This window comes from Oncorhynchus kisutch, linkage group LG9, assembly GCF_002021735.2.
Source record: "Oncorhynchus kisutch isolate 150728-3 linkage group LG9, Okis_V2, whole genome shotgun sequence".
NCBI classification, from domain to species: Eukaryota; Metazoa; Chordata; class Actinopteri; order Salmoniformes; family Salmonidae; genus Oncorhynchus; species Oncorhynchus kisutch.
The window spans coordinates 22,998,948-23,024,046 of record NC_034182.2 but is presented as its reverse complement, the minus strand read 5'-3'; the positions used below and the strand labels follow the sequence as shown (position 1 = coordinate 23,024,046).

The window sequence follows — 25,099 nt, the reverse complement described above, 5'->3', positions numbered from 1 at the left end:
GTAATGAATAGCGTGATTGCTAATAAATAAATACAAATTACAGAATTCTTTGGGGGTTATTGCTTCCATGTGTATAGGTTACATTGACATTATGTTCTTTGCAAGTCAATAAAACAACGACCTGAAAAAGACATCTTTTCAACTTTCACTTTCAACCGAAATGGGCCGTAGATTAACATCTTTTTATAGGTGTCTTTTCAACGACACAAAAAATAAGTCTTTTCAACTCTCCCTTTCAACCCAAACTGAACAAACAGTGGGGAGAACAAGTATTTGATACACTGCCGATTTTGCAGGTTTTCCTACTTACAAAGCATGTAGACGTCTGTCATTTTTATCATAGGTACACTTCAACTGTGAGAGACGGAATCTAAAACAAAAATCCAGAAAATCACATTGTATGATTTTTAAGTAATCACATCCAGCTGTGGACTGTGCACAATTGGCCGGAGTAGGCTGTCATTATAAATAAGAATTTGTTCATATACGACTTGACTAGTTAAATAAAGGTTACATTTTAAAAAAAAAAGTTTTATATCCTCTCAAGCTCTGTCTGGTTGGATGGGGAACAACGCTCCACAGCTATTTTCAGGTATTTTCAAGTCCGGGCTCTGGCTGGGCCACTAAAGGACATTCAGAGACTTGTCCCCGAAGCCACTCCTGCGTTGTTTTGGCTGTGTGCTTAGGATCGTTGTCCTGCTGGAAGGTGAACCTTCGCCCCAGTCTGAGGTCCTGAGTGCTTTGGAGCAGGTTTTCATCAAGTATCTCTCTGTACTTTGCTCCATTCATCTTTCCCTCGATCCTGACTAGTCTCCCAATCCCTGCCGTTGAAAAACATCCCCACAGCATGATGCTGCCACAAGCATGCTTCACCATTGGGATGGTGCCAGGTTTCCTCTAGACATGACCCTTGGCATTCAGGTCAATCTTCATTTCATCAGACCAGAGAATCTTGTTTCTCATGGTCTGAGAGTCCTTTAGGTACATTTTGGCAAACTCCAAGCGGGCTGTCATGTGCCTTTTACGGAGGACTTGCTTCCGTCTGGCCACTCTACCATAAAGGCCTGATTGGTGGAGTGCTGCGGAGAGGGTTGTCCTTCCGGCAGGTTCTCCCATCTCCACAGACGAACTCTGGAGCTCGGTCAGAGTGACCATCGGGTTCTTGGTCACCTCCCTAACCAAGGCTCTTCTCCCCTGATTGCTCAATTTGGCCTGGTATGGCTACTGAACTGGATGAGGCAAGAATCTTGACAGTGACACCTCTTACGTTTTGCATCGACCTATAGGATATAGCCTACCATTTAGGAGGACGATTTGCAGGCAGAAACAAATTAATGGCTAATCCATACTTACTGAAAATGAAAAGGCGCAATGCTCGCTCACCATAGTAGCCTAACCTGTGTGTGTTGTGTCTTTTCCTTTTCAATGATGATTACATTTTTCCCCCCACTTTGGTTGTCCGCCCTCCACTTCTTTTCATTATCAATATTTATTTACAAACACTCTAGTAAACTACAGTCTAATCATATTTAAGTTAATTTCATATTCAAGTTAACTTCAACATGATTCTCCGCCCATGTAGGCAGCCTAATTTATTTCAATGTAACCTCACATACTAGGAGCACTTGAACTGTCACGCCCAACTAGGAGAGGTTCTGAGTGGGTGAATAATGCAAAAAATATGTGCTTTAAAGACAATAGGTAGGCTAACGCATACAAAGAAGAAAGAGGACCGTTTCAGAATAATCTGTGCGGGCCTCCCGAGTGGCGCAGTGGTCTAAGACACTGCATTGCTTTCAGGAATCACCACAGATCAGGGTTCGTTCCCGGGCTGTATCACAGCTGACTGGGAGACCCATGAGGCGGTGCACAATTGGCCCAGCGTCGACCAGGTTAGTGGAGGGTTTGGCTGGCTGGGATGTCCTGGTCCCATTGCCCTCTAGCGACTACTTGTGAGGGTCGGGCGCAGGCATACTGACTTTCCTCAGACACCTTGGTGTGGCTGGCTTCTGGGTTAAGGGGGCAGTGTGTCAAGAAGCAGTGTGGCTGTGTTTCGGAGGACGCATGGCTCTAGACCTTTGCCTCTCAAGTACGTACTGGAGTTGCAGCGATGGTACAAGACTGTAACAGTACCAATTGTATATCACGAAAAAGTGGTAAAAAGTACCTCAAATAATAATCTGTAGGACAACAAAAATATTTACATCTAAAAATCGTCTGACCGCCCGCTCCCGCCGGAAGCATGAAAAATGCTGACTGCACCGCAATTATCTGTCGGGACCCATAGGTCCCGCAAGCATCCCGTGGGAATGCAGCCCTCTAGTGCAGTCAGTACTATGTACAGCACTATGCTCATCATGTCTTAGCAGGGGTCCCAGCAGTGTCAGACAGCCAGGGAAGACCAGTCTACAGAGCGCAGGTGAATTTTGCAGCATATTCAGTGAAAGATAAAAGGTTCCTTCTTGATTTGCTGGGTACACCTACAATTATCACATTTCAGGAGAAGACCCAGATGCAGACAGTGTCGACGTAACATAGGTTTATTACTAGAACAGGGGGCAGGTCAAGGGCAGCTAGAGGTCAGTAATCCAGATCAGTCCATAAGGTACCGAACGGCAGGCAGTCTGAGGTCAGGGCAGCCAGAGGTCAATAATCCAGTGTGGTGTGACAATGGTACAGAACAGCAGGCAGACAAATCAAATGTATTTATATAGCCCTTCGTACACCAGCTGATATCTCAGATTGCTGTACAGAAACCCAGCCTAAAACCCCAAACAGCAAGCAATGAAAGTGTTGAAGCACGTTGGCTAGGAAAAACTCCCTAGAAAGGCCAAAACCTAGGAAGAAACCTAGAGAGGAACCAGGCTATGAGGTTGTGGCCAGTCCTCTTCTGGCTGTGCCGGGTGGAGATTATAACAGAACATGGCCAAGATGTTCAAATGTTCATAAATGACCAGCATGGTCAAATAATAATAACAGGCAGAACAGTTGAAACTGGAGCAGCAGCACAGCCAGGTGGGGACAGCAAGGAGTCATCATGCCAGGTAGTCCTGAGGCATGGTCCTAGGGCTCAGGTCCTCCGAGAGAGAGAAAGAAAGAATTAGAGAGAGCATACTTAAATTCACCATGACACCGGATAAGACAGGAGAAGTACTCCTGATATAACAAACTGACCCTAGCCCCCCGACACAGACTATTGCAGCATAGATACTGGAGGCTGAGACAGGAGGGGTCAGGAGACACTGTGGCCCCATCCGATGATACCCCCGGACAGGGCCAAACAGGAAGAATATAACCCCACCCAAAGCACAGCCCCCACAAGAGGGATCTCTTCAACCACCAACTTACCATCCTGAGACAAGGCCGAGTATAGCCCACAAATATCTCCGCTACGGCACAACCCAAGGGGGGGCGCCAACCCAGACAGGAAGATCACATCAGTGACGTGACGCACCCCTCCTAGGGACGGCATGTAAGAGCACCAGTAAGCCAGTGACTCAGCCCCTGTAATAGGGTTAGAGGCAGAGAATCCCAGTTAAAAGAGGGGAACCGGGCAGGCAGAGACAGCAAGGGCGGTTCGTTGCTCCAGAGCCTTTCCGTTCACCTTCACACTCCTGGGCCAGACTATACTCAATCATATGACCCACTGAAGAGATGAGTCTTCAGTAAAGACTTAAAGGTTGAGACCGAGTTTGCGTCTCTCACATGGCTAGGCAGACCATTCCATAAAAATGGAGCTCTATAGGAGAAAGCCCTGCCTCCAGCTGTTTGCTTAGAAATTCTAGGGACAATTAGGAGGCCTGCGTCTTGTGACCATAGCGTACGTGTAGGTATGTACGACAGGACCAAATCAGAGCGATAGGTAGGAGTAAGCCCATGTAATGCTTTGTAGGTTAGCAGTAAAACCTTGAAATCAGCCCTTGCCTTGACAGGAAGCCAGTGTAGGGAGGCTAGCACTGGAGTACTGATCCGTTTTTTTGGTTCTAGTCAGGATTCAAGCAGCCGTATTTAGCACTAACTGAAGTTTATTTAGTGCTTTATCCGGGAAGCTGGAAAGAAGAGCATTGCAGTAGTCTAACCTAGAAGAACAAAAGCATGGATACATTTTTCTGCATCATTTTTGGACAGAAAGTTTCAGATTTTTTTTGCAATGTTACGTAGATGGAAAAAAGCTGTACTTGAAACAGTCTTGATATGTTCATCAAAAGAGAGATCAGGGTCCAGAGTAACGCCAAGGTCCTTCACAGTTTTATTTGAGACGACTGTACAACCATTAAGATTAATTGTCAGATTCAACAGAAGATCTCTGTTTCTTGGGACCTAGAACAAGCATCTCTGTTTTGACCGAGTTTAACCTCTTGGTGTTAGGGGGCGCTATTTTAATTTTTGGATGAAAAACGTTACCTTTTTAAACAAGATATTTTGTCACTAAAAGATGCTCGACTATGCATATAATTGACAGCTTTGGATAGAAAACACTCTGACGTTTCCAACACTGCAAAGATATTGTCTGTGAGTGCAACAGAACTGATGTTACAGGCGAAACCCAGATAAAAATCCAACCAGGAAGTGCCGCATTTTTTGAAACCGCCTCATGCCAATGACTCCTTATGGCTGTGAATGAGCTACGAATGAGCTTACGTGTTCTACGTATTCCCCAAGGTGTCTACAGCATTGTGATGTCTTTTTGCGCATTTCCGTTGAAGAATAGCCGTAAGGGGCCATATTTAGCAAGTGGTCACATGGTGTCTCCCGCAGAAAATCTTGCATAAAATACTGAGGTAGCCATTTTTCCAATCGCTTCTTATGAGAAACCAATTCCCTCAACGGATATATTATAGAATATATATGTTAAAAACACCTTGAGGATTGATCCTAAACAACGTTTTCCGTGTTTCTGTCGATATTATGGAGCTAATTTGGAAAAAAGTTTGGCGTTGTAGTGGTAGCATTTTCCGGTCGATTTCTCAGCCAAGCATGATGAACAAACAGGAGCTATTTCGCCTACAAAATTAATATTTTTGGAAAAAAGGAACATTTGCTATCTAACTGGGAGTCTCCTGAGTGCAAACATCCGAAGTTCTTCAAAGGTAAATAATAGAATTTTTTTGCTTTTCTTATTTTCGTGAAAATGTGCCTGCTGCCAGCAGAGACTAGCATAGCATTATGCCTTGATAAACTTACACAAATGCTTGTCTAGCGTTGGCTGTAACGCATATTTTGAAAATCTGAGATGACAGTGTGATTAACAAAAGGCTAAGCTTGTGTTTGAATATATTTCATTTGCGATTTTCATGAATAGGAAAAGTTTCTAGGGCTATTTATGTCCGCTGCGTTATGTTAATTCGTTTGAGGCTATGATTACGCTCCCGGATCCGGGATTGCTAGTCGCAAGAAGTTAAAAGTAGAAAGTTTGCAGCCATCCACTTCCTTATGTCTGAAACACAGGCTTCTAGCGAGGGCAATTTTGGGGCTTCACCATGTTTCATTGAAATGTACAGCTGTGTGTCATCCGCATAGCAGTGAAAGTTAACATTATGTTTTTGAATGACATCCCCAAGAGGTAAAATGTATAGTGAAAACAATAGTGGTCCTAAAACGGAACCTTGAGGAACACTGAAATTTACAGTTGATTTGTCAGAGGACAAACCATTCACAGAGACAAACTGATATCTTTCCGACAGATAAGATCTAAACCAGGCCAGAACTTGTCCGTGTAGACCAATTTGTGTTTCCAATCTCTCCAGAAGAATGTGGTGATCGATGGTATCAAAAACAGCACTTAGGTCTAGGAGCACGAGGACAGATGCAAAGCCTCGGTCTGATGCCATTAAAAGGTAATTTACCACCTTCACAAGTGCAGTCTCAGTGCTATGATGGGGTCTAAAGCCAGACTGAAGCATTTCGTATACATTGTTTGTCTTCAGGAAGGCAGTGAGTTGCTGCGCAACAGCCTTTTCTAAATGTTTTGAGAGGAATGGAAGATTCGATATAGGCCGATAGTTTTTTATATTTTCTGGGTCAAGGTTTGGCTTTTTCAAGAGAGGCTTTATTACTGCCACTTTTAGTGAGTTTGGTACACATCCGGTGGATAGAGAGCTGTTAATTATGTTCAACATAGGAGGGCCAAGCACAGGAAGCAGTTCTTTCAGTAGTTTAGTTGGAATAGGGTCCAGTATGCAGCTTGAAGGTTTAGAGGCCATGATTATTTTCATCATTGTGTCAAGAGATATACACTTCTCCAAAAAATAAAGGGAACACTAAAATAACACATCCTAGATCTGAATGAATGAAATATTCTTATTAAATACTTTTTTCTTTACATAGTTGAATGTGCTGACAACAAAATCACACAACAATTATCAATGGAAATCAAATTTATCAACCCATGGAGGTCTGGATTTGTAGTCACACTCAAAATTAAAGTGGAAAACCACACTACAGACTGATCCAACTTTGATGTAATGACCTTAAAACAAGTCAAATGAGGCTCAGTAGTGTGTGTGGCCTCCACGTGCCTGTATGACCTCCCTACAACGCCTGGGCATGCTCCTGATGAGGTGGCGGATGGTCTCCTGAGGGATCTCCTCCCAGACCTGGACTAAAGCATCCGCCAACTCCTGGACAGTCTGTGGTGCATCGTGGCGTTGGTGGATGGAGCGAGACATGATGTCCCAGATGTGCTCAATTGGATTCAGGTCTGGGGAAAGGGCGGGCCAGTCCATAGCATCAATGCCTTCCTCTTGCAGGAACTGCTGACACACTCCAGCCACATGAGGTCTAGAATTGTCTTGCATTAGGAGGAACCTAGGGCCAACCGCACCAGCATATGGTCTCACAAGGGGTCTGAGGATCTCATCTCGGTACCTAATGGCAGTCAGGCTTCCTCTGGCGAGCACATGGAGAGCTGTGCGGTCCCCCAAAGAAATGCCACCCCACACCATGACTGACCCACCGCCAAACCGGTCATGCTGGAGGATGTTGCAGGCAGCAGAACGTTCTACACGTGACTCTGTCACATTTGTCACATGTGCTCAGTGTGAACCTGCTTTCATCTGTGAAGAGCACAGGGCGCCAGTGGCGAATTTGACAATCTTGGTGTTCTCTGGCAAATGCCAAACGTCCTGCACGGTGTTGGGCTGTAAGCACAACGCCCACCTGTGGACGTCACGCCCTCATACCACCCTCATGGAGTCTGTTTCTGACCGTTTGAGCAGACACATGCACATTTGTGGCCTGCTGGAGGACATTTTGCAGGGCTCTGGCAGTGCTCCTCCTGCTCCTTCTTGCACAAAGGCAGAGGTAGCGGTCCTGCTGCTGGGTTGTTGCCCTCATACGGCCTCCTCCACGTCTCCTGATGTACTGGCCTGTCTCCTGGTAGCGCCTCCATGCTCTGGACACTACGCTGTCAGACACAGCAAACCTTCTTGCCACAGCTCGCATTGATGTGCCATCCTGGATGAGCTGCACTACCTGAGCCACTTGTGTGGGTTGTAGACTCCGTCTCATGCTACCACTAGAGTGAAAGCACCGCCAGCATTCAAAAGTGACCAAAACATCAGCCAGGAAGCATAGGAACTGAGAGGTGGTCTGTGGTCACCACCTGCAGAACCACTCCTTTATTGGGGGTGTCTTGCTAATTGCCTATAATTTCCACCTGTTGTCCATTCCATTTGCACAACAGCATGTGAAATGTATTGTCAATCAGTGTTGCTTCCTAAGTGGACAGTTTGATTTCACAGAAGTGTGATTGACTTGGAGTTACATTGTGTTGTTTAAGTGTTCCCTTTATTTTTGTGAGCAGTGTAGTACTAAAACTCTTGAGTGTCTCTCTTGATCCTAGGTCCTGGCAGAGTTGTGCAGACTCCGGACAACTGAGCTTTGAAGGAATATTCAGATTTAAAGAGTCCGTAATTTGCTTTCTAATAATCATGATATTTTCCTCAAAGAAGTTCATGAATTTATTACTGCTGAAGTGAAAGCCATCCTCTCTTGGGGAATGCTGCTTTTTAGTTAGCTTTGCAACAGTATCAAAAATACATTTTGGATTGTTCTTATTTTCCTCAATTAAGTTGGAAAAATAGGATGATCGAGCAGCAGTGAGGGCTCTTCGATACTGAACGGTACTGTCTTTCCAAGCTAGTTGGAATACTTCCAGTTTGGTGTGGCGCCATTTCTGTTCCAATTTTCTGGAAGCTTGCTTCAGAGCTCGGGTACCAGGGAGTTTCTTATGAGAAAGTTTTTTATGCGTGCAACTGCATCTAGGGTATTGCGCAAGGTTAAATTGAGTTCCTCAGTTAGGTGGTTAACTGATTTTTGTCCTCTGACGTTCCTTGGGTAGACAGAGGGAGTCTGGGAGGACATCAAGGAATCTTTGTGTGGTCTGTGAATTTATAGCACGACTTTTGATGTTCCTTGGTTAGGGTCTGAGCAGATTATTTGTTGCAATTGCAAACGTAATAACGGTGGTACGATTGTCCAGGATTATGAGGAAAAACATTAAGATCCATAACATTTATTCCATGGGACAAAACTAGGTCCAGTGTATGACTGTGACAGTGAGTAGGTCCAGAGACATGTTGGACAAAACCCACTGAGTCGATGATGGCTCCGAAAGCCTTTTGGAGTGGGTCTGTGGACTTTTCCATGTGAATATAAAGTCACCAAAAATTAGAATATTATCTGCTATGACTACAAGGTCCGATAGGAATTCAGGGAACTCAATGAGGAACGCTGTATATGGCCCAGGAGGCCTGTAAACAGTAGCTATAAAAGGTGATTGAGTAGGCTGCATAGATGTCATGACTAGAAGTCCAAAAGACGAAAACGTCTTTTTGTTGTTGTTGTAAATTGACATTTTCTATCGTAAATGTTAGCAACATCTCCGCCTTGGCGGGATGCACAGGGGATATGGTCACTAGTGTAGCCAGGAGGTGAGGCCTCATTTAACACAGTAAATTCATCAGGCTTAAGCCATGTTTCAGTCAGGCCAATCACAACAAGATTATGATCAGTGATTAGTTCATTGACTATAATTGCCTTTGAAGTAAGGGAGCTAACATTAAGTAGTCCTATTTTGAGATGTGAGGTATCACGATCTCTTTCAATAATGACAGGAATGGAGGAGGTCTTTATCCTAGTGAGATTGCTAAGGCGAACACTGTTTAGTTTTGCCCAACCTAGGTTGAGGCACAGACACGGTCTCAATGGGGATAGCTGAGCTGACTACACTGACTGTGCTAGTGGCAGACTCCGCTAAGCTGGCAGTCTGGCTAACAGCCTGCTGCCTGGCCTGCACCCTATTTCATTGTGGAGCTAGAGCCCTGTCTATGTTGATAGATAAGATGAGAGTACCCCTCCAGCTAGGATGGAGTCCGTCACTCCTCAGCAGGTAAGGCTTGGTCCTGTTTGTGGAGGAGTCCCAGAAAGAGGGCCAATTATCTACAAATTCTATCTTTGGGGAGGGGCAGAAAACAGTTTTCAACCAGCGATTGAGTTGTGAGACTGCTGTAGAGCTCATCACTCCCCCTAACTGGGAGGGGGCCAGAGACAATTACTCAATGCCGACATCTTTCTAGCTGATTTACACGATGAAGCTATGTTGCGCTTGGTGACCTTTGACCGTTTCATCCTAACATCGTTGGTGCCGACATGGATAACAATATCTCTGTACTCGCCAGTTTTAGCTTTAGCCAGCACCATCTTCAGATTAGCCTTAACGTCGGTAGCCCTGCCCCCTGGTAAACAGTGTATGGTCGCTGGATGATTCATTTTAAGTCTAATACTGCCGGTAATGGAGTCGCCAATGACTAGAATTTTCAATTTGTCAGAGCTAATGGTGGGAAGCGTCGGCGTCTCAGCCCCCGCGACGGGAGGAGTAGCGACAAGAGAAGGCTCGGCCTCTGACTCCGACTCGTTTCTTAATGGGGAAAACCGGTTGAAAGTTTCTGTCGGCTGAATGAGCGACACCAGTTGAGCATTCCTACAGCATTTCCCTCCAGAAACCGTCAGAAAGTTGTCCGGCTGCGGGAACCGTGCGAGGGGATTTATACTAATGTTACTATCTGTACTTACTGGTGGCACAGACGCTGTTTCATCCTTTCCTACACTGAAATTACCCTTGCCTGACGATTGCGTCTGAAGCTGGGCTTGTAGCACAGCTATACTCGCCGTAAGGCGATCGTTCTCCTGTATATTATGAGTATAGTGACTGCAATTTGAAGGCATCATGTTCATGTTACTACTTAGCTTCGGCTGTTGGAGGCCCTGACGAACCATGTCCAGATAAAGCATCCGGGAGTGAAAATGTTGAATGAAAAAAAGTTGAGTGAGGGACAAACCAAAAATATAAACGGTAATTAAAAAGTAAAAACCGTAAAGTTGTCAGGTAGCAAAGTAAGCTTGGCAACAAAATGCACAGCAACACGTAAACAAGTCTGTAAGTCAGAAACGTTAAAACTGAGAAAACTAGAACAAAGACAGGAGCAAGGGAAAACCGCTGGTAGGCTCGACGAACAAAATGAACTGGCAACAAACAAAGAGAGAACACAGGTATAAATACACTGGGGATAATGGGGAAGATGGGAAACAGCTGGAGGGGGTGGAGACAAGCACAAAGACAGGTGAATTAGATCAGGGTGTGACAACAATAGCTACAGGACAGCTGCTTTAGCTTTTAGCTACTGTCTGGGATCTGGGAATGATGGTCATTTCAATTATTGAACCATTAATTATATTCTTGGATAATATAATGTATAAATGTACACCAAGGTAATTCTTTGTCATGCCTCATTTTAGGAGGATCAGATGGCGACAGGGGTCTCAGCAGGGTCAGGCAGCCAGGGAAGACCAGTAGGTGACAGAGGTGAGGTGAATTTTTACAGTTACAACACTTTATTCTCTCTGTCCAGCAAACACTGGACAAGCCAGATGCTATTTTAAGGAAGTCTGACAAAGAGTATGTTTTTTTTTATCTCAACAGATTCTCCCTCCTCCCTATTTTTGTTTTCTTGGAAATGTTGATACTGGAGACTGTTATCAGAAGAAACTGTGCAACCTACCATTTATAGTGGCTAATAAATGCATTGCCAACCTTCATAGTCTGTATTGAAAATATGCCCACGTCAGAGGAGATTCAGGCAATCCCTACCTGCTGGGCTGCTCAGTCCTGGCCCTGGGGGACTATACTGGCCCTGGGGGACTATACTGTTGTCACTCTGGCTTTTTTATTTATTTATTTATTTTTATTTCACCTTTATTTAACCAGGTAGGCTAGTTGAGAACAAGTTCTCATTTGCAACTGCGACCTGGCCAAGATAAAGCAAAGCAGTTCGACACATACAACAACACAGATTTACACATGGAATAAACAAACACACAATCAATAATAGAGTAGAAAAAGCTATATACAGCATGTGCAAATGAGGTAGGATAAGAGAGGTAAAGGCAATAAATAGGCCATGGTTGTGAAGTAATTACAATATAGCAATTAAACACTGGAATGGTAGAATGTGCAGAAGATGAATGTGCAAGTAGAGATACTGGGGTGCAAAGGAGCAACATAAATCTAAACACAGTATGGGGATGAAGTAGATTGGATGGGCTAATTTACAGATGAGCTATGTACAGGTGCAGAGATCTGTGAGCTGCTCTGACAGCTGGTGCTTAAAGTTAGTGAGGGAGGTAAGAGTCTCCAGCTTTATTGATTTTTGCAGTTTGTTCCAGTCATTGGCAGCAGACTGGATGGAGAGGCGGCCAAAGGAAGAATTGTCTTTGGGGGTGACCAGTGAGATATACTTGTTGGAGCGCGTGCTACGGGTGGTTGCTGCTATGGTGACCAGTGAGCTGAGATAAGGCGGGGCTTTACCTAGCAGAGACTTGTAGATGACCTGGAGCCAGTGAGTTTGGCGACGAGTATGAAGCGAGGGCCAGCCAACGAGAGCATACAGGTCGCAGTGGTGGGTAGTATAATGGGGCTTTGGTGACAAAACGTATGGCACTGTGATAGACTGCATCCAATTTGTTGAGTAGAGTGTTGCAGGCTATTTTGTAAATTACATTGCTGAAGTCGAGGATCGGTAGGATAGTCAGTTTTACGAGAGTATGTTTGGCAACATGAGTGAAGGATGCTTTGTTGCTAAATAGGAAGCTAGATATAATTTTGGATTGGAGATGTTTAATGTGAGTCTGGAAGGAGTCTAACCAGACACCTAGGTATTTGTAGTTGTCCACATATTCTAAGTCAGAACCGTCCAGAGTAGTGATGCTGGACGGGCGGGCAGGTGCGGGCAGCGATCGGTTGAAGAGCATGCATTTAGTTTTACTTGCCTTTAAGAGCAGTTGGAGGCCACGGAAGGAGAGTTGTATGGCATTGAAGCTCATCTGGTGGTTAGTTGACACAGTGTCCAAAGAAGGGCCAGAAGTATACAGAATGGTATCGTCTGCGTAGAGGTGGATCAAAGAATCACCAACAGCAAGACCGACATTTTTGATGTATACAGAGAAGAGAGTTGGCCCGAGAATTGAACCCTGTGGCACCCCAATAGAGACTGCCAGAGGTCCGGAAAACAGGCCCTCCGATTTGACATTCTGAACTCTGCTGAATTCTTTCTCTTTGCTCTTGTTTTCCTTAATAGCATGTCGGTGGGCTGAGGGTCGTCAGAGAAATGGGACACACCTGGGCTCAGGTGTGTCCCAGGATAAATACACCACTTCCCCATTCACGGAGGAGACTCTCTCAATGCAGACACAGACAGATTTTGGTTGTGGTATTTTTTGTAGCTATTTGGTTTGTTTGCGTTGGCACCTTTCAAGACCCCTCATTATAACATGTATACAAGCGACCACTTACTTACACTACTGACTACTGACTAAACACACACCATTGTTAATTGTATTTACTTTACTTCAGTTAATGAATATATTTTGTTATTCTTTATCTCCACGTTGTCTCACTTTTTGTTACGGGCTTTGAGCCGGTTCGTGACACAGACAAGGCAGTCATTTGAGAAACCAAGGCTGTTGAGTCTGCCAATAAGAATGTTGTGATTGAAAGCCTTGATCGAAGGCCTTAGCCAGGTCGATGAATACAGCTGCACAGTAATGTCTCTTATCGATGGTGGTTATGATATTGTTTAGGACCTTGAGCATGGCTGAGGTGCACCCATGACCAGTTCTGAAACCAGATTCCATAGTGGAGATGGTACGGTGTTATTCGAAATGGTCAGTAATCTGTTTGTTAACTTGGCTTTCGAAGACCTTAGAAAGGCAGGGGTAGAATAGATATAGGTCTGTTGCTGTTTGGGTCTAGAGTGTCCCCCCCTATGAAGAGGGGGTTACTGTGGCAGCTTTCCAATCTATGGGAATCTCAGATGATATGAAAGAGGTTGAACAGGCTAGTAATAGGGGTTGCAACAATTTTGGCAGATAATTTTAGAAATAGAGAGTCCAGATTGTCTAGCCTGGATGATTTGTAGGTGTCCAGATTTTGCAGCTCTTTCAGAACATCAGCTATCTGGTTTGGGTGAAGGAGAAGTGCGGGAGGTTTGGGCGAGTTGCTGTGGGGCGCGCAGGGCTGCTTGAGGGCATCAAGCTTAGATTGTAGGATGGCCGGGGTGTTAAGCATGTCACAGTTTAGGTCACCTAGCAGCACGAGCTCTGAGGATAGATGGGGGGGGGGGGGGGCAATCAATTCATATATGGTGTCCAGGGCACAGCTGGGGGCAGAGGGTGGTCTATAGCAAGCATCAACAGTGAGAGACTTGTTTCTGGAAAGATGGATTTTTAAAAGTAAGAATTGTTTCTGAGATTTCCATACCCAACTACAACATTTTCCCTCGAGACATAAAAAAAAGATGGGAAGGAAGTTGTGTTGGGGAGAGAGTTGAGTTTTTGATTAGACTGGTGGGGGTCGAGCATGTAGGCGGCTCGGGTTGGCTGGGCGGTCTGGCTGAAATTTGATATAGAGGATTAAAGGCAATCAAACGTTGTCTTTGTACTTTATTTGTGACAGTTGTTCATTTGTTAGGCTATTGGTTAAAGGAGCAACAAAATATTGATTGATTTAAAAAGTAATAGTCAATCGATCAATAATATAATAATACTCTTAGCAAAAATGTTTACTTTTAATTTACAATATGTAGAATCTGTGTCACACCCTGATTGGTTTAACCTGTCTTTGTGCTTTTCTCCAACCCCTCCAGGTGTCGCCCATCTTCCCCCTTAACTCCTGAGCATTTATACCTGTGCTCTCTGTTTGTCTGTTGCCAGTTCGCCCAGTCTTGTCAGGTCTTACCAGCGTGCTTTCCCGTTTTCCTATTTCTCAAGTGTTGGTTTCCCGGTTCTGACCCCAAGCCTGCCTGCCATCCTATACCTGCCTGACTCTGACCTGATTACGAACCTCTGCCTGCCCTGACCCCGAGCCTGCCTGCTATCCTGTACCTGCCTGACTGACCTGATTACGAACCTCTGCCTGTTCCCGAGCTGTCCTTTGCCCCATGCTATAATAAATGATTGATAACTGATGCCTCCTGTCTGCACCTGGGTCATATCCTGAGTCGTGATACTATGAGAAAAGAAAGGATCAGAACTTTTGTGAAACAGCACAGTTAAAATATATATGGCAAATAGAAAAAGTGGATGGTGTTCAGAGCTAGATGGGAGGGGTTGATTGGAGCTGAAGGATGGGACGAAAAACAAACAAAAAATAACTATTGTAAAATATACTGTGTCCATAAAATGTAAAAACTATGTATGCTGGAAGTAGAAGACTAAATGTTGTTGTCCATTAGTTTACTACAATTAGGGGAGGGATTGTAGGGTTATGTTCCAGCTCTCGTGAGTGAAAGTGTTCATGATGATTTATTTACCAAAACACACTTGAACAAAATAACAAAATTAAAAAACGAAAGCGCACAGTTCTGTCAGGTAATGACACGAAACAGAAAACAACTACCCACAAAACACAGGTGGGTAAAAGGCTGCCTAAGTATGATTCCCAATCAGAGACAACGATAGACAGCTGCCTCTGATTGGGAACCACACTCTGCCAAAAACAAAGAAATAGAAAACATAGAAATAAAGAAACTAGAATGCCCACCGTAGTCACACCCTGGCCTAACCAAAATAGAGAATAAAAGCCTCTCTTTGGCCAGGGCATGATAGGGGAAAATAATGAAGGAAAATATATATATATATCTATATATATATATATATTTACAGTGGCCTGCAAAAGAATTCACCCCTCTTTACATTTTTCCTATTTTGTTGCCTTACAACCTGGAATTAAAATATATTTTTGGGGGGGTTTGTATCATTTGATTTACACAACATACCTACCACTTTGAAGATGCAAAATATTTTTTATTGTGAAACAAACAAGAAATAAGACAAGAAAAAACAGAAAACTTGAGCGTGCATAACTATTAACACCCCCAAAGTCAATACTTTGCAGCAATTACAGCTGCAAGATTCTTGCGGTATGTCTCTATAAGCTTGGAACATCTAGCCACTGGGATTTTGACCCATTCTTCAAGGCAAAACTGCTCCAGGTCCTTCAAGTTATATTGGTTCCACTGGTGTACAGCAATCTTTAAGTCATACCACAGATTCTCAATTGGATTGAGGTCTGGGCTTTGACTAGGCCATTCCAAGACTTTTAAATGTTTTCCCTTAAACCACTCAAGTGTTACTTTAGCAGTATGATTAGGGTCATTGTCCTGCTGGAAGGCAAACCTCCATCCCAGTCTCAAATCTCTGGAAGACTGAAACAGGTCATCCATCATTTCTTCAATTCTGACCAGTTTCCCAGTCCCTGCCAATGAAAAACCTCCCCACAGCATGATGCTGCCACCACCATGCTTCACTGTGGGGATGGTTTCTCGGGGTGATGAGAGATGTTGGGTTTGCTCCAGACAGAGAGTTTTCCTTGATGGCCAAAAAGCTCAATTTTAGTCTCATCTGACCAGAGTACCTTCTTCCATATATTTGAGGAGTCTCCCACATGCCTTTTGGCAAACACCAAAAGTGTTTGCTTATTTTTTTCTTAAGCAATGGATTTTTTTCTGGCCACACTTCCTTAAAGCCCAGCTCTGTAGAGTGTACGGCTTAAAGTGGTCATATGGACAGATACTCCAATCTCCACTGTGGAGCTTTGCAGCTCCTTCAGGGTTATCTTTGGTCTCTTTGTTGCCTATCGGATTTATGCACTACTTGCCTGGTTCATGAGTTTTAGTGGGTGGCCCTCTCTTGGCAGGTTTGTTGTGGTGCCATATTCTTTCAATTTTGTAATCATGGATTTAATGGTGCTCTGGGGGATGTTCAAAGTTTCAGATATTTTTTTATAACCCAACCCTGATCTGTACTTCTCCACAACTTTGTCCCAGAACTTTTTGGAGAGTTCCTTGGTCTTCATGGTGACGCTTGCTTGGTGGTGCCCCTTGATTAATGGTGTTGCAGACTCTGGGGCCTTTCAGAACAGGTGTATATATACTGAAATCATGTCACACTTAGATTGCACACAGGTGGACTTGAACTAATTACGTGACCTCTGAAAGTAATTGGTTGCACCAGATTTTATTTAGGGGCTTCATAGCAAAGGGGGTGAATACATATGCACGCACCAGTTTTCAGTCCATTTCACTTCACCAATTTGGACTATTTTGTGTATGTCTATTACAAGACATCAATCAAGGCACAAGGCGAACCCGGATGCAGATGGTTGGAGTCTTTCAATGTTTAATAATCCTAAGGGGTAGGCAAGAGAATGGTCGTGGACAGGCAAAAGGTCAAAACCAGATCAGAGTCCAGGAGATACAGAGTGGCAGACAGGCTCGTGGTCAAGGCAGACAGAATGGTCAGGCAGGCGGGTACAAAGTCCATAAACAGGCAAAGGTCAAAACCGGGACGATTAGAAAAAGAGAATAGCAAAAGGAGTGCAGGAAAAACAACGCTGGTTGACTTGACTAAACATACAAGACAAACTGGCACAGAGAGACAGGAAACACAGGGATAAATACACTGGGGAATATAAGCGACACCTGGAGGGGGTGGAGACAATCACAGGAACAGGTGAAACAGATCAAGGCGTGACAGAAATCAAAATCCATTTAAATTACAGGTTGTAATGCAACAAAATAGGAAAAACGCCAAGGGGGATGAATACTTTTGCAAGGCACATTACAGTATATTTACAAAAATATATATGGGGGACTGGAAATTATGCAGGTAATTACATTGATGGAAGCCATAATCTATCTACAATGTTAAAGCTGATCTACCCCTTAAAATAAGTTTTAAAAGTGAGCATTTAACACTACAGCTTAAACTGAGGGGGCGGGAAGTTGTGAGAATCGTATTTAGGGCAGGGAACTGCCATCACCTACTTAGTTTGTTTTGAGTAACTCAACCTTGACAGAGATCAGAGAACGATGCCAGACTTCATCACTTACACTAAAACAATGAACATTTTATGGTTTCTACTCATCCTCACAGGTAACCCATACCAATTTTTTTTTTTGAAGATAGTTAAGGTTGAGGTGACTTCTAGAAATAGATTTAATAAACGGTGCACATGTATTTTCCAAAGGGAATTAAGCTTTTAGGACAAAAGAAAAATGTCAAATAACAGTCAGGAATTAGAAAAACATATGAAGGTAAATAGTTAGCCTGGTATGCTATTTGTGTTTTATCCCCTGCTCAAAAAACGTTGCACCCGGTGAACCTTTTCCTTTTTCTATAGGGACCTGGGCTGAAGTTCCGCCAATAGAAAAGTATGGGTTGAAGGGAGGTTTGGTGTGTCTGGCCGTTGCTGAATCCCCTGAGGAGCATGAAGAACTTAAATGGAAATTCAAAAGTGATGTAATAGTTGATAATAAAGAGATCTCTCCTCAATACAAGGAGAAGGTGCAATATAACCCGGTGAACCACTCTCTGTGCATTAAGAATCTGAAGGAAACGGACAGTGGAATTTACTATCCGACTGTTGGAAAATGGAATTTAGAACCTATTATTGAGTACAAAGTAACAATACAGGGTGAGTATAATTCAACATTTAACTGAGGGCCCACAAAAAGGCTATTGCCGGCTCTGACTGGGTGTGTGGGTATGGATGTTAGTAAGCAGACCCGAGAAAACCACGTTGGTCCCTCACGACGAGTTCAGATGTTTTTGGGTCCCCCACCACCATCAATGTTGCTCATCCTTGTTCTAGGGAAGTGGTCTCCAACAGGTCGATTAGGAGCTACTAGTAGCTCGCATATCACCTATGAGTAGCTCACCAAATAATTCTGAAAGGACATGCAATTTAAGTGTTCAACCGCTAGCCGTCAAAAACAAATCGTACAATCGCAACTTTAACATGATCACACCCCTAGTTAGCCATTATCGGCTTAAAAAGCCAAACCTAACACAATATCTGACAATTAATTTCCAGCAATATTGCCCCTGTTTGTCTGTGTGGTGCGCGCGTTTGTCTATCACTCCGTGTGTAGCCAGTTGATGTGATAACGGTCTTGTGGGTAGACGGAAATATGTCCCCCTAAACCTTCTCAATTATATGTTACTTGCAAAGTAGGCTTACCTGGCAGAAGTGTATCATGAGTAGTATATAGTTTGTATCTGATATTTGTTATTTGCAAACATTGCCATGAAATTACCAGCAGCAGTACAGAACCATCAGGGAAGCAACAAATTAGAAGGCACATTACTCACTCACTAGCTGCGCAATTAAAGGGCCAGATGCGCAATTCATCTAAATGTGTTCGTTTTCTTCCAGACCTAAAAAAAAAAAGTGCTTTATCCATTGACATGGACTTAGAACCTCAAATTCTGTTTCTTTAAGAACAATTGTAATTTTAAGAGAGAAAAACAAAAACATATAAAACTAGGAAAAATTTAACAGAACATCATTTGGGAAAATGTATAACATAATTTGGGGAGAAAATCACATATTTTATAGGGCCCCCTTAGAGTTATTTATTAACCATTATTTGACCACGTATATTGACAGAAAACATAGTGCACCCACTTTCTCTTGTAGACTAAAGACTCGGGGAAGAGTTGCAGGGGAGAGGAGAAGAGATGAATGTGCCTGTTTGAAAGCTAGAAAAAAACGAGTAGCTGGTGACATGTTTGATTTTTTAAAAGCAGCCCTCATTCTAGAAAAGGACCCCTGGTCTAGAGAGTGTATTGCATGTGTTAATTTCATGCAGGAGAAAGGAAGCCATGATGATGATAATACATTTTTAAATTTCTGTAGAGTGGAGATGTATTTATTTCGATTTGACCTTTTATACCTACTTACATTTTCAACTGTGTATGTTGCTGGTTATTATTACAGTATAATAACTATTATAAGTTGAGAATATTACAGTACATTTCAAACCATACCCTATGTAGAAGCAGAAGTAAAATTCCTGACTTAGGGAAAGCGAGAAAAATACTGGGAGATGAATCATTCTGAGTACCAAATGGCTGTTTAATTGAATACACTATACATACAAAAGTATGCAGACACCCCTTCAAATGAGTGGATTCGGCTCTTTCAGCCACACCTGTTGCTGACAGATCAAGCACACAGCCATGCAATCTCTATAGACAAATATTGGCAGTAGAATGGCCTTACTGAAGATCTCAGTGACTTTCAACATGGAATCGTTATAGGATGCCACCTTTCCAATAAGTCAGTTCGCCACATTTCTGCCATGCTAGAGCTGCCTCAGTCAACTGTAAGTGCTGTATTGTGAAATGGAAATGTCTAGGAGCAAGTCTCAGCCCCGAAGTGGTAGGTCGCACAAGCTCACGGAACGGAACTGCTGAGTGCTGAAGTGCGTAGCGCGTAAAAGTTGTCTGTCCTCAGTTGCAACACTCACTAATAAGTTCCAAACTGCCTCTGGAAGCAACATCAGCACAATAACTGTTTGTCAGGAGCTTCATGAAATGTGTTTCCATGGCAGAGCAGCCACACACAAGTCTAAGATCACCATGCGCAATGCCAAGCGTCGGCTGGAGTGGTGTAAGCTCGCCGCCATTGGTTGGATCTGGGTTTGGTGGGTACCAGAAGAATTCTATTTGCCCGAATGCAAAGTGCCAACTGTAATGTTTGGTGGAAGAGGAATAATGGTCTGGGGCTGTTTTTCATGGTTCGGGCTTGGCCCCTTAGTTCCAGTGAAGGGAAATCTTAAAACTACTGCATACAATTACATTATAGATGATTCTGTAATTCCAACTTTGTGGCAACAGTTTGGGAAAGGCCCTTGCAGACTGCGAGCCAGGCCCAATCACCTTACATCAGTGCCCAACCTCACTAATGTTCTTGTGGCTGAATAGAAGCAAGTCCCCGCAGTAATATTCCAACATCTAGTGTAAAGCCTTCCCAGAAGAGTGGAGGCTGTTATAGTAGCAAAGGGGGGGACCAACTCCATATTAATAACCATGATTTTGGAATGAGATGTTCGACGAGCAGGTGTCCACATACTTTTGCTCATGTAGTGTATATCCATATTAACAAATCACTCTGGTATTCATTAAGTATGAATAGCCATGCCCCTGAGACTGATTGACCAGAGTAGGTGCACCTCTGCTATGCCCCACTTAGCCGTGTACATTTTTCACATTTGTAAGTAAATATTTGTCTGTATCATTTTCTCAAAAGTTAGTAGAAGTGAGCATTTAAAACATGTTTCAAAAATATATAATCCAGGGCCATACCACCGGATCCCCGTAGAAAAATGTCCCCTCCCCCAATGTCAGAGTCAAGCCTATGACGTAGAAAGCAATGACCGTAGTTGTAGGAAAATGTGGGAAAACATTTGCAGGAATGTTTATTTTGTGTGCAGGGGGCACACAATATAAACATTCCTGCAAATGTTTTCCCACATTTTCCTACAACTACGGTCATTGCTTTCTACGTTATAACCAGTGTTGTGTATTCATGGATGCCAAGGGAAGCTAGGCTCCCCAAAAAAATGTACACAAAAACCTAACAAAAAAAACCTCTTTTTTTTTGTTGTCTCTCAGTGTTTCATAATTTGCCTTCAATTTGCAATAGGCTTAATGTGTCTCACCGGAGAAAGCATCCTAGAGAGTGAAACAGCTCCCCTCTGTCGCTGTATGTGTAGGCCTTTTATCTGATGCTTTCTGGTCCAAAAGAGTATGACATTTTTGCCACCCGTAGCATTGAATGCAAGGGAAGCCAGAGAGCATTTGGCTTCCCTTGATAAAATAAATAAATAATAGCCAATCAGCGTTGAGCTAAACTGAGAGAGCTCAACTGTGAATGGTCCTGGTGCACCAAAACAAAGTGTCAAGGGAAGCCAGTTTGGATTTGGCTTCACTCCAATCATTGTGTGTTGATGTCATCCAGTGGCTAGTTACACTATAGCTAGCTAAAATGGTCCCTTTCCTAATTAAGCCATGAATGGAGATAGGGATTTGGACTTGTGGTTTTACTTAATTCTCCGTACTGGCCAAAGATTACAATGGCGATTCTGATCCAACCACAAATTCATATATTGTGCCCCAGGCCTGAGAGGATGGAAGTTCAATATGTAGCTAGATGTAGAAGGCTAAATGTTAACTAGCTAATGTTGCCCATGAAAGAAAGTTAGGCTACCAAGCAAGCATTTCAGCCAGGTAGCCTAGGACAACAAAAAACGAAAGTGTGTACTACTTACTGTATGACAGAGTGATAGACCGTTTTGTCAACATGAAAGAGAGGATGGCATTGACATTTCTTTACAAGTAGGGTGAGTCATAATGTTTTTTTCTACTTGCACGAAAACGAACACGCGCTTGCGCACGCGCGCACACATGCACACACGCACACACAGAAATGAGAACCATGGACAGCCACATCAAAGTAGGGTGAGTCAAAAAAAAATTATACTGCACGAAAACTAACCGGCGCTTGCACACACACACACACACACACACACACACACAGAGAAATGAGAACCATGGACAGCCACATCATATTTATCTTGATTGGACTAAATTATTTTTGGTATATTTTAGTTGCCACTGTATTAGACTAAGCAGAGGTGATTTGATGATGTTGAGGATGTTGAAGTTGAAATGGTACTGCACTAGTGGAGGCAGCTGCTGTTTTCTTTGCGACTTGCATTAACTCTATGTGCTTCAAAATCAATAGTTGTTTTGTGGTCCCAAAATGTTGGAAACATTCATTTGCTTGACCATGCTGTAGGTCATGTAACCGTTTCTTACATGCAATATGCTTGGAGGACTAGACCAGGCACAGGTTGCTCTCTGGTTTTGGGATGAAACAAAGGTGTGGTTGAATTTATTCTGCCACTGTGTCTTCTTAATGTTTCAGGCTTAGGCCTATATAACACAAAAGTTGTAAGATGGCTTGTTTCTGGCTTTGCTTTCCCAGCGATTATACCCACACACTGGTTATAACTGGTTTATGCACAATCATTATTTTGTTTTACTATAGGATTAAACTATAGGAGATTCCTCACACTCCTCTGACTCTTCTTGTCATGGATATAACCTTTTTTCCAACTCCACTGGTTCTTGTAGAAGCTGTTTCCATACCAGTCATGAAGGTGGTGTCTCTCTACTCCAACTCAAGTAGGGGACAATGTAACATCACAGTGAACTGTTCTGTTAAAGACGTCTGGGCATTGTCTGTCTGTAACGGGCGTCAGTGCACACTGTCACAACAGTCACTCACCGTAGTCAATATCACCATCTCCAATGACAACAGCACTATCCAGTGCACAGGCAAAAATCACGTCAGTGCAGAGACCAACTCACAACCCATGAAGGACATATGTAAGTCCAATTTACCTTCTGTGCCTCTATCATTGTTAAAAAAAGATCAAAGTTTTAATATAATTTCTGTTAACATAATTATGTTTTTTCCAGCAAAAATGTGAATAACAATGTGTGTGTGTGTGTGTGTGTGTGTGTGCGTGCGTGTGTCATCTCAGGCATTGAGAAGGGTGGGAAAGCTTCAGAATACCAAGTTGGCATCATTGTGGGCAGTGTTACTGCTGGATTGCTACTCATTATTGTGTTTGTTGGAATACGACGCATCAAATCAACCAGAAGAAGGGCCCATAAAAACAAGCTGCCTCTGCAGGTACCATCTCTGTCCATCATTTATCTATTGTCAGTGTCCTGGAAAAACCTTGTATCTCAAAAAAGTGTTTTTTTTCTCCCCCAGCTCTATCGCCACGTAGTCATGTCACATGGGAATGACTACTTTCAGTAGTTAAAGAACAAATGTTTCTCAAAATGTTTAAAGAATGATCATTTGAATGTTGATACAGTATAATGTCTCACATCCTAACAGGTCAACCCAGTGAGCGCTCCACAAGGGGAGAGACCGGGACCACGAAACACAGGGGCTTCTGACATAACAACTATCTACGTCACTGTAGGGAAACCAGGAGCTGCAGGAGTGGAGCTCCCGTCACCAGATGAGATGCCAGAGTCACAGTCAGCGGCAATCTACAGCACTGTGCAGCAACCAGCTGCAGAAGAGTCTCACCTAGTGGACAAAGTGGGCGCTACAAAAGAAGACAGACCAGGGCCGCAGAGCCCTACATCAATCTACAGCACTGTACAGAAACCAGCAGCAGCACAGTGTTGCCCAGTGGACAAATACGGGAACAATCTCAACAAACCAGACAGAGCTGCTCCATAGGAGATAAACTACCCCTCCGTCCCTCTCACAGTTACCCTGCTATTACATTGACTAAAACTTGACCCCTAGACTCAGATAGCGAAAAGCAAAACACAGGAAATTGTGAACGAGGAAGAATGAGGGGGAAATGAATATTTAAAAAAACATTTACTTATTTTGCTTAATTAATCATTCCATCTATTAGCACTGTACATACATGTATACATGTATACAAAACAGCTGAATAAAAATAAATGGGAATCCCGTGTTTGAGCCCATCTTCAACCAACTGAAAAGAAGGTTGAGATGACAAGCTCAACCGAACAATAGCAATAAAAAGACACATACAATCAATCAACTGTATATCATATTTTTTTGGTTATCATTTTTGTAAAAAGTACCATATCTAATTGGGTATAATTCACTAAATGTAAATCGCTGGTAAATGACTGAAATGTCCAATGTAGATCGATGAGAAAGCGCATTTACAAATATCAATAGAAAAGTTTCAATCAATTTCTGTAGGATCTGTTGCATCTAGCTGGCTATGTGGTAGAACTACACAGGTACTATACAGGTATGACAGATTCAATGAAACTAATGTTCTATGACTGAGTGGAATTTCTTTGAATTGCACTTAATTCAATTCTACTCCCTGCCACTCAAACTCAAATTATACATCATGTGGGGTGTGGCCAATTCAATTAGAATTTCAACTCATGAGTTGAATGGGAGTCAATTCCAAAGGTCAGAATTGAGCCCAACCCTGGTGAGAATGTGTTTATTGTGTATTTGAATAAATGCTTTTGAGTGTACTATGTATACATGCTTTTGAGTGTGTGTATGTGTGTGTGTACTGTAAATGAGCCTTAAACATGTCCTTACTTGATGCTGTCATTAAGATTTGTATTGTCAATCCAGACCCACTGGCCGTCTTACATCGCTTCTGTCAGTCCAATCCAGGGGAGTGTCTGCAACCCTTCTCCTCGGTGATGTAGTCAAGTCACTTAACCACGAGCCTGAGTCGAGGCCCAAGTCCCTAGTGTTTGAGGTCCGAGTCCTTTATTCTCAAGTCGAGTCATGGATGCAGATGTCCTCCGTCACGGATGCAAGCGTATCGACTCTGTTCGTTGCTGGGCAAGTAGTAGCATGATCCACTGTGAAACTCCCAGACAGGATAACATTGTGCCTTCCCTCTCTCTTCTCCGGAAGCAATCTAAATGGAATTACTCACAGTACTATATCCTGATATGTTCATGACCCTCTGCTTGTACTGTACACATTTAGTTTGACCCTTTAACCCTCATAATATACCAAAAAAAAGATTACTGTACCACCACAAATAACAATAACTGTAGCAACCCTGTGTTTATAAACATGGATATTTTGTGGCACAGTCGATGCCACGCAGGGCTATGGGCCAGAAGGTTGAGGGTTTGTCGCCCGACA

At 43.2% G+C, this 25,099-nt stretch overlaps 1 protein-coding gene across 1 annotated transcript; it reads left to right on the top strand.

Moving 5' to 3' along the window:
* Positions 1 to 17,315: 17,315 nt before the first annotated feature.
* LOC109896921 (SLAM family member 9) lies at positions 17,316 to 24,472 on the top strand. Its single transcript, XM_020491376.2, has 5 exons — positions 17,316 to 17,490; positions 17,738 to 18,031; positions 22,540 to 22,794; positions 22,953 to 23,104; positions 23,318 to 24,472. Exons 1-5 carry the CDS (start codon positions 17,427 to 17,429, stop codon positions 23,669 to 23,671), a joined length of 1,119 nt encoding a protein of 372 aa, XP_020346965.1. The 5' UTR covers positions 17,316 to 17,426; the 3' UTR covers positions 23,672 to 24,472.
* The last annotated feature ends 627 nt before the right edge of the window (positions 24,473 to 25,099 follow it).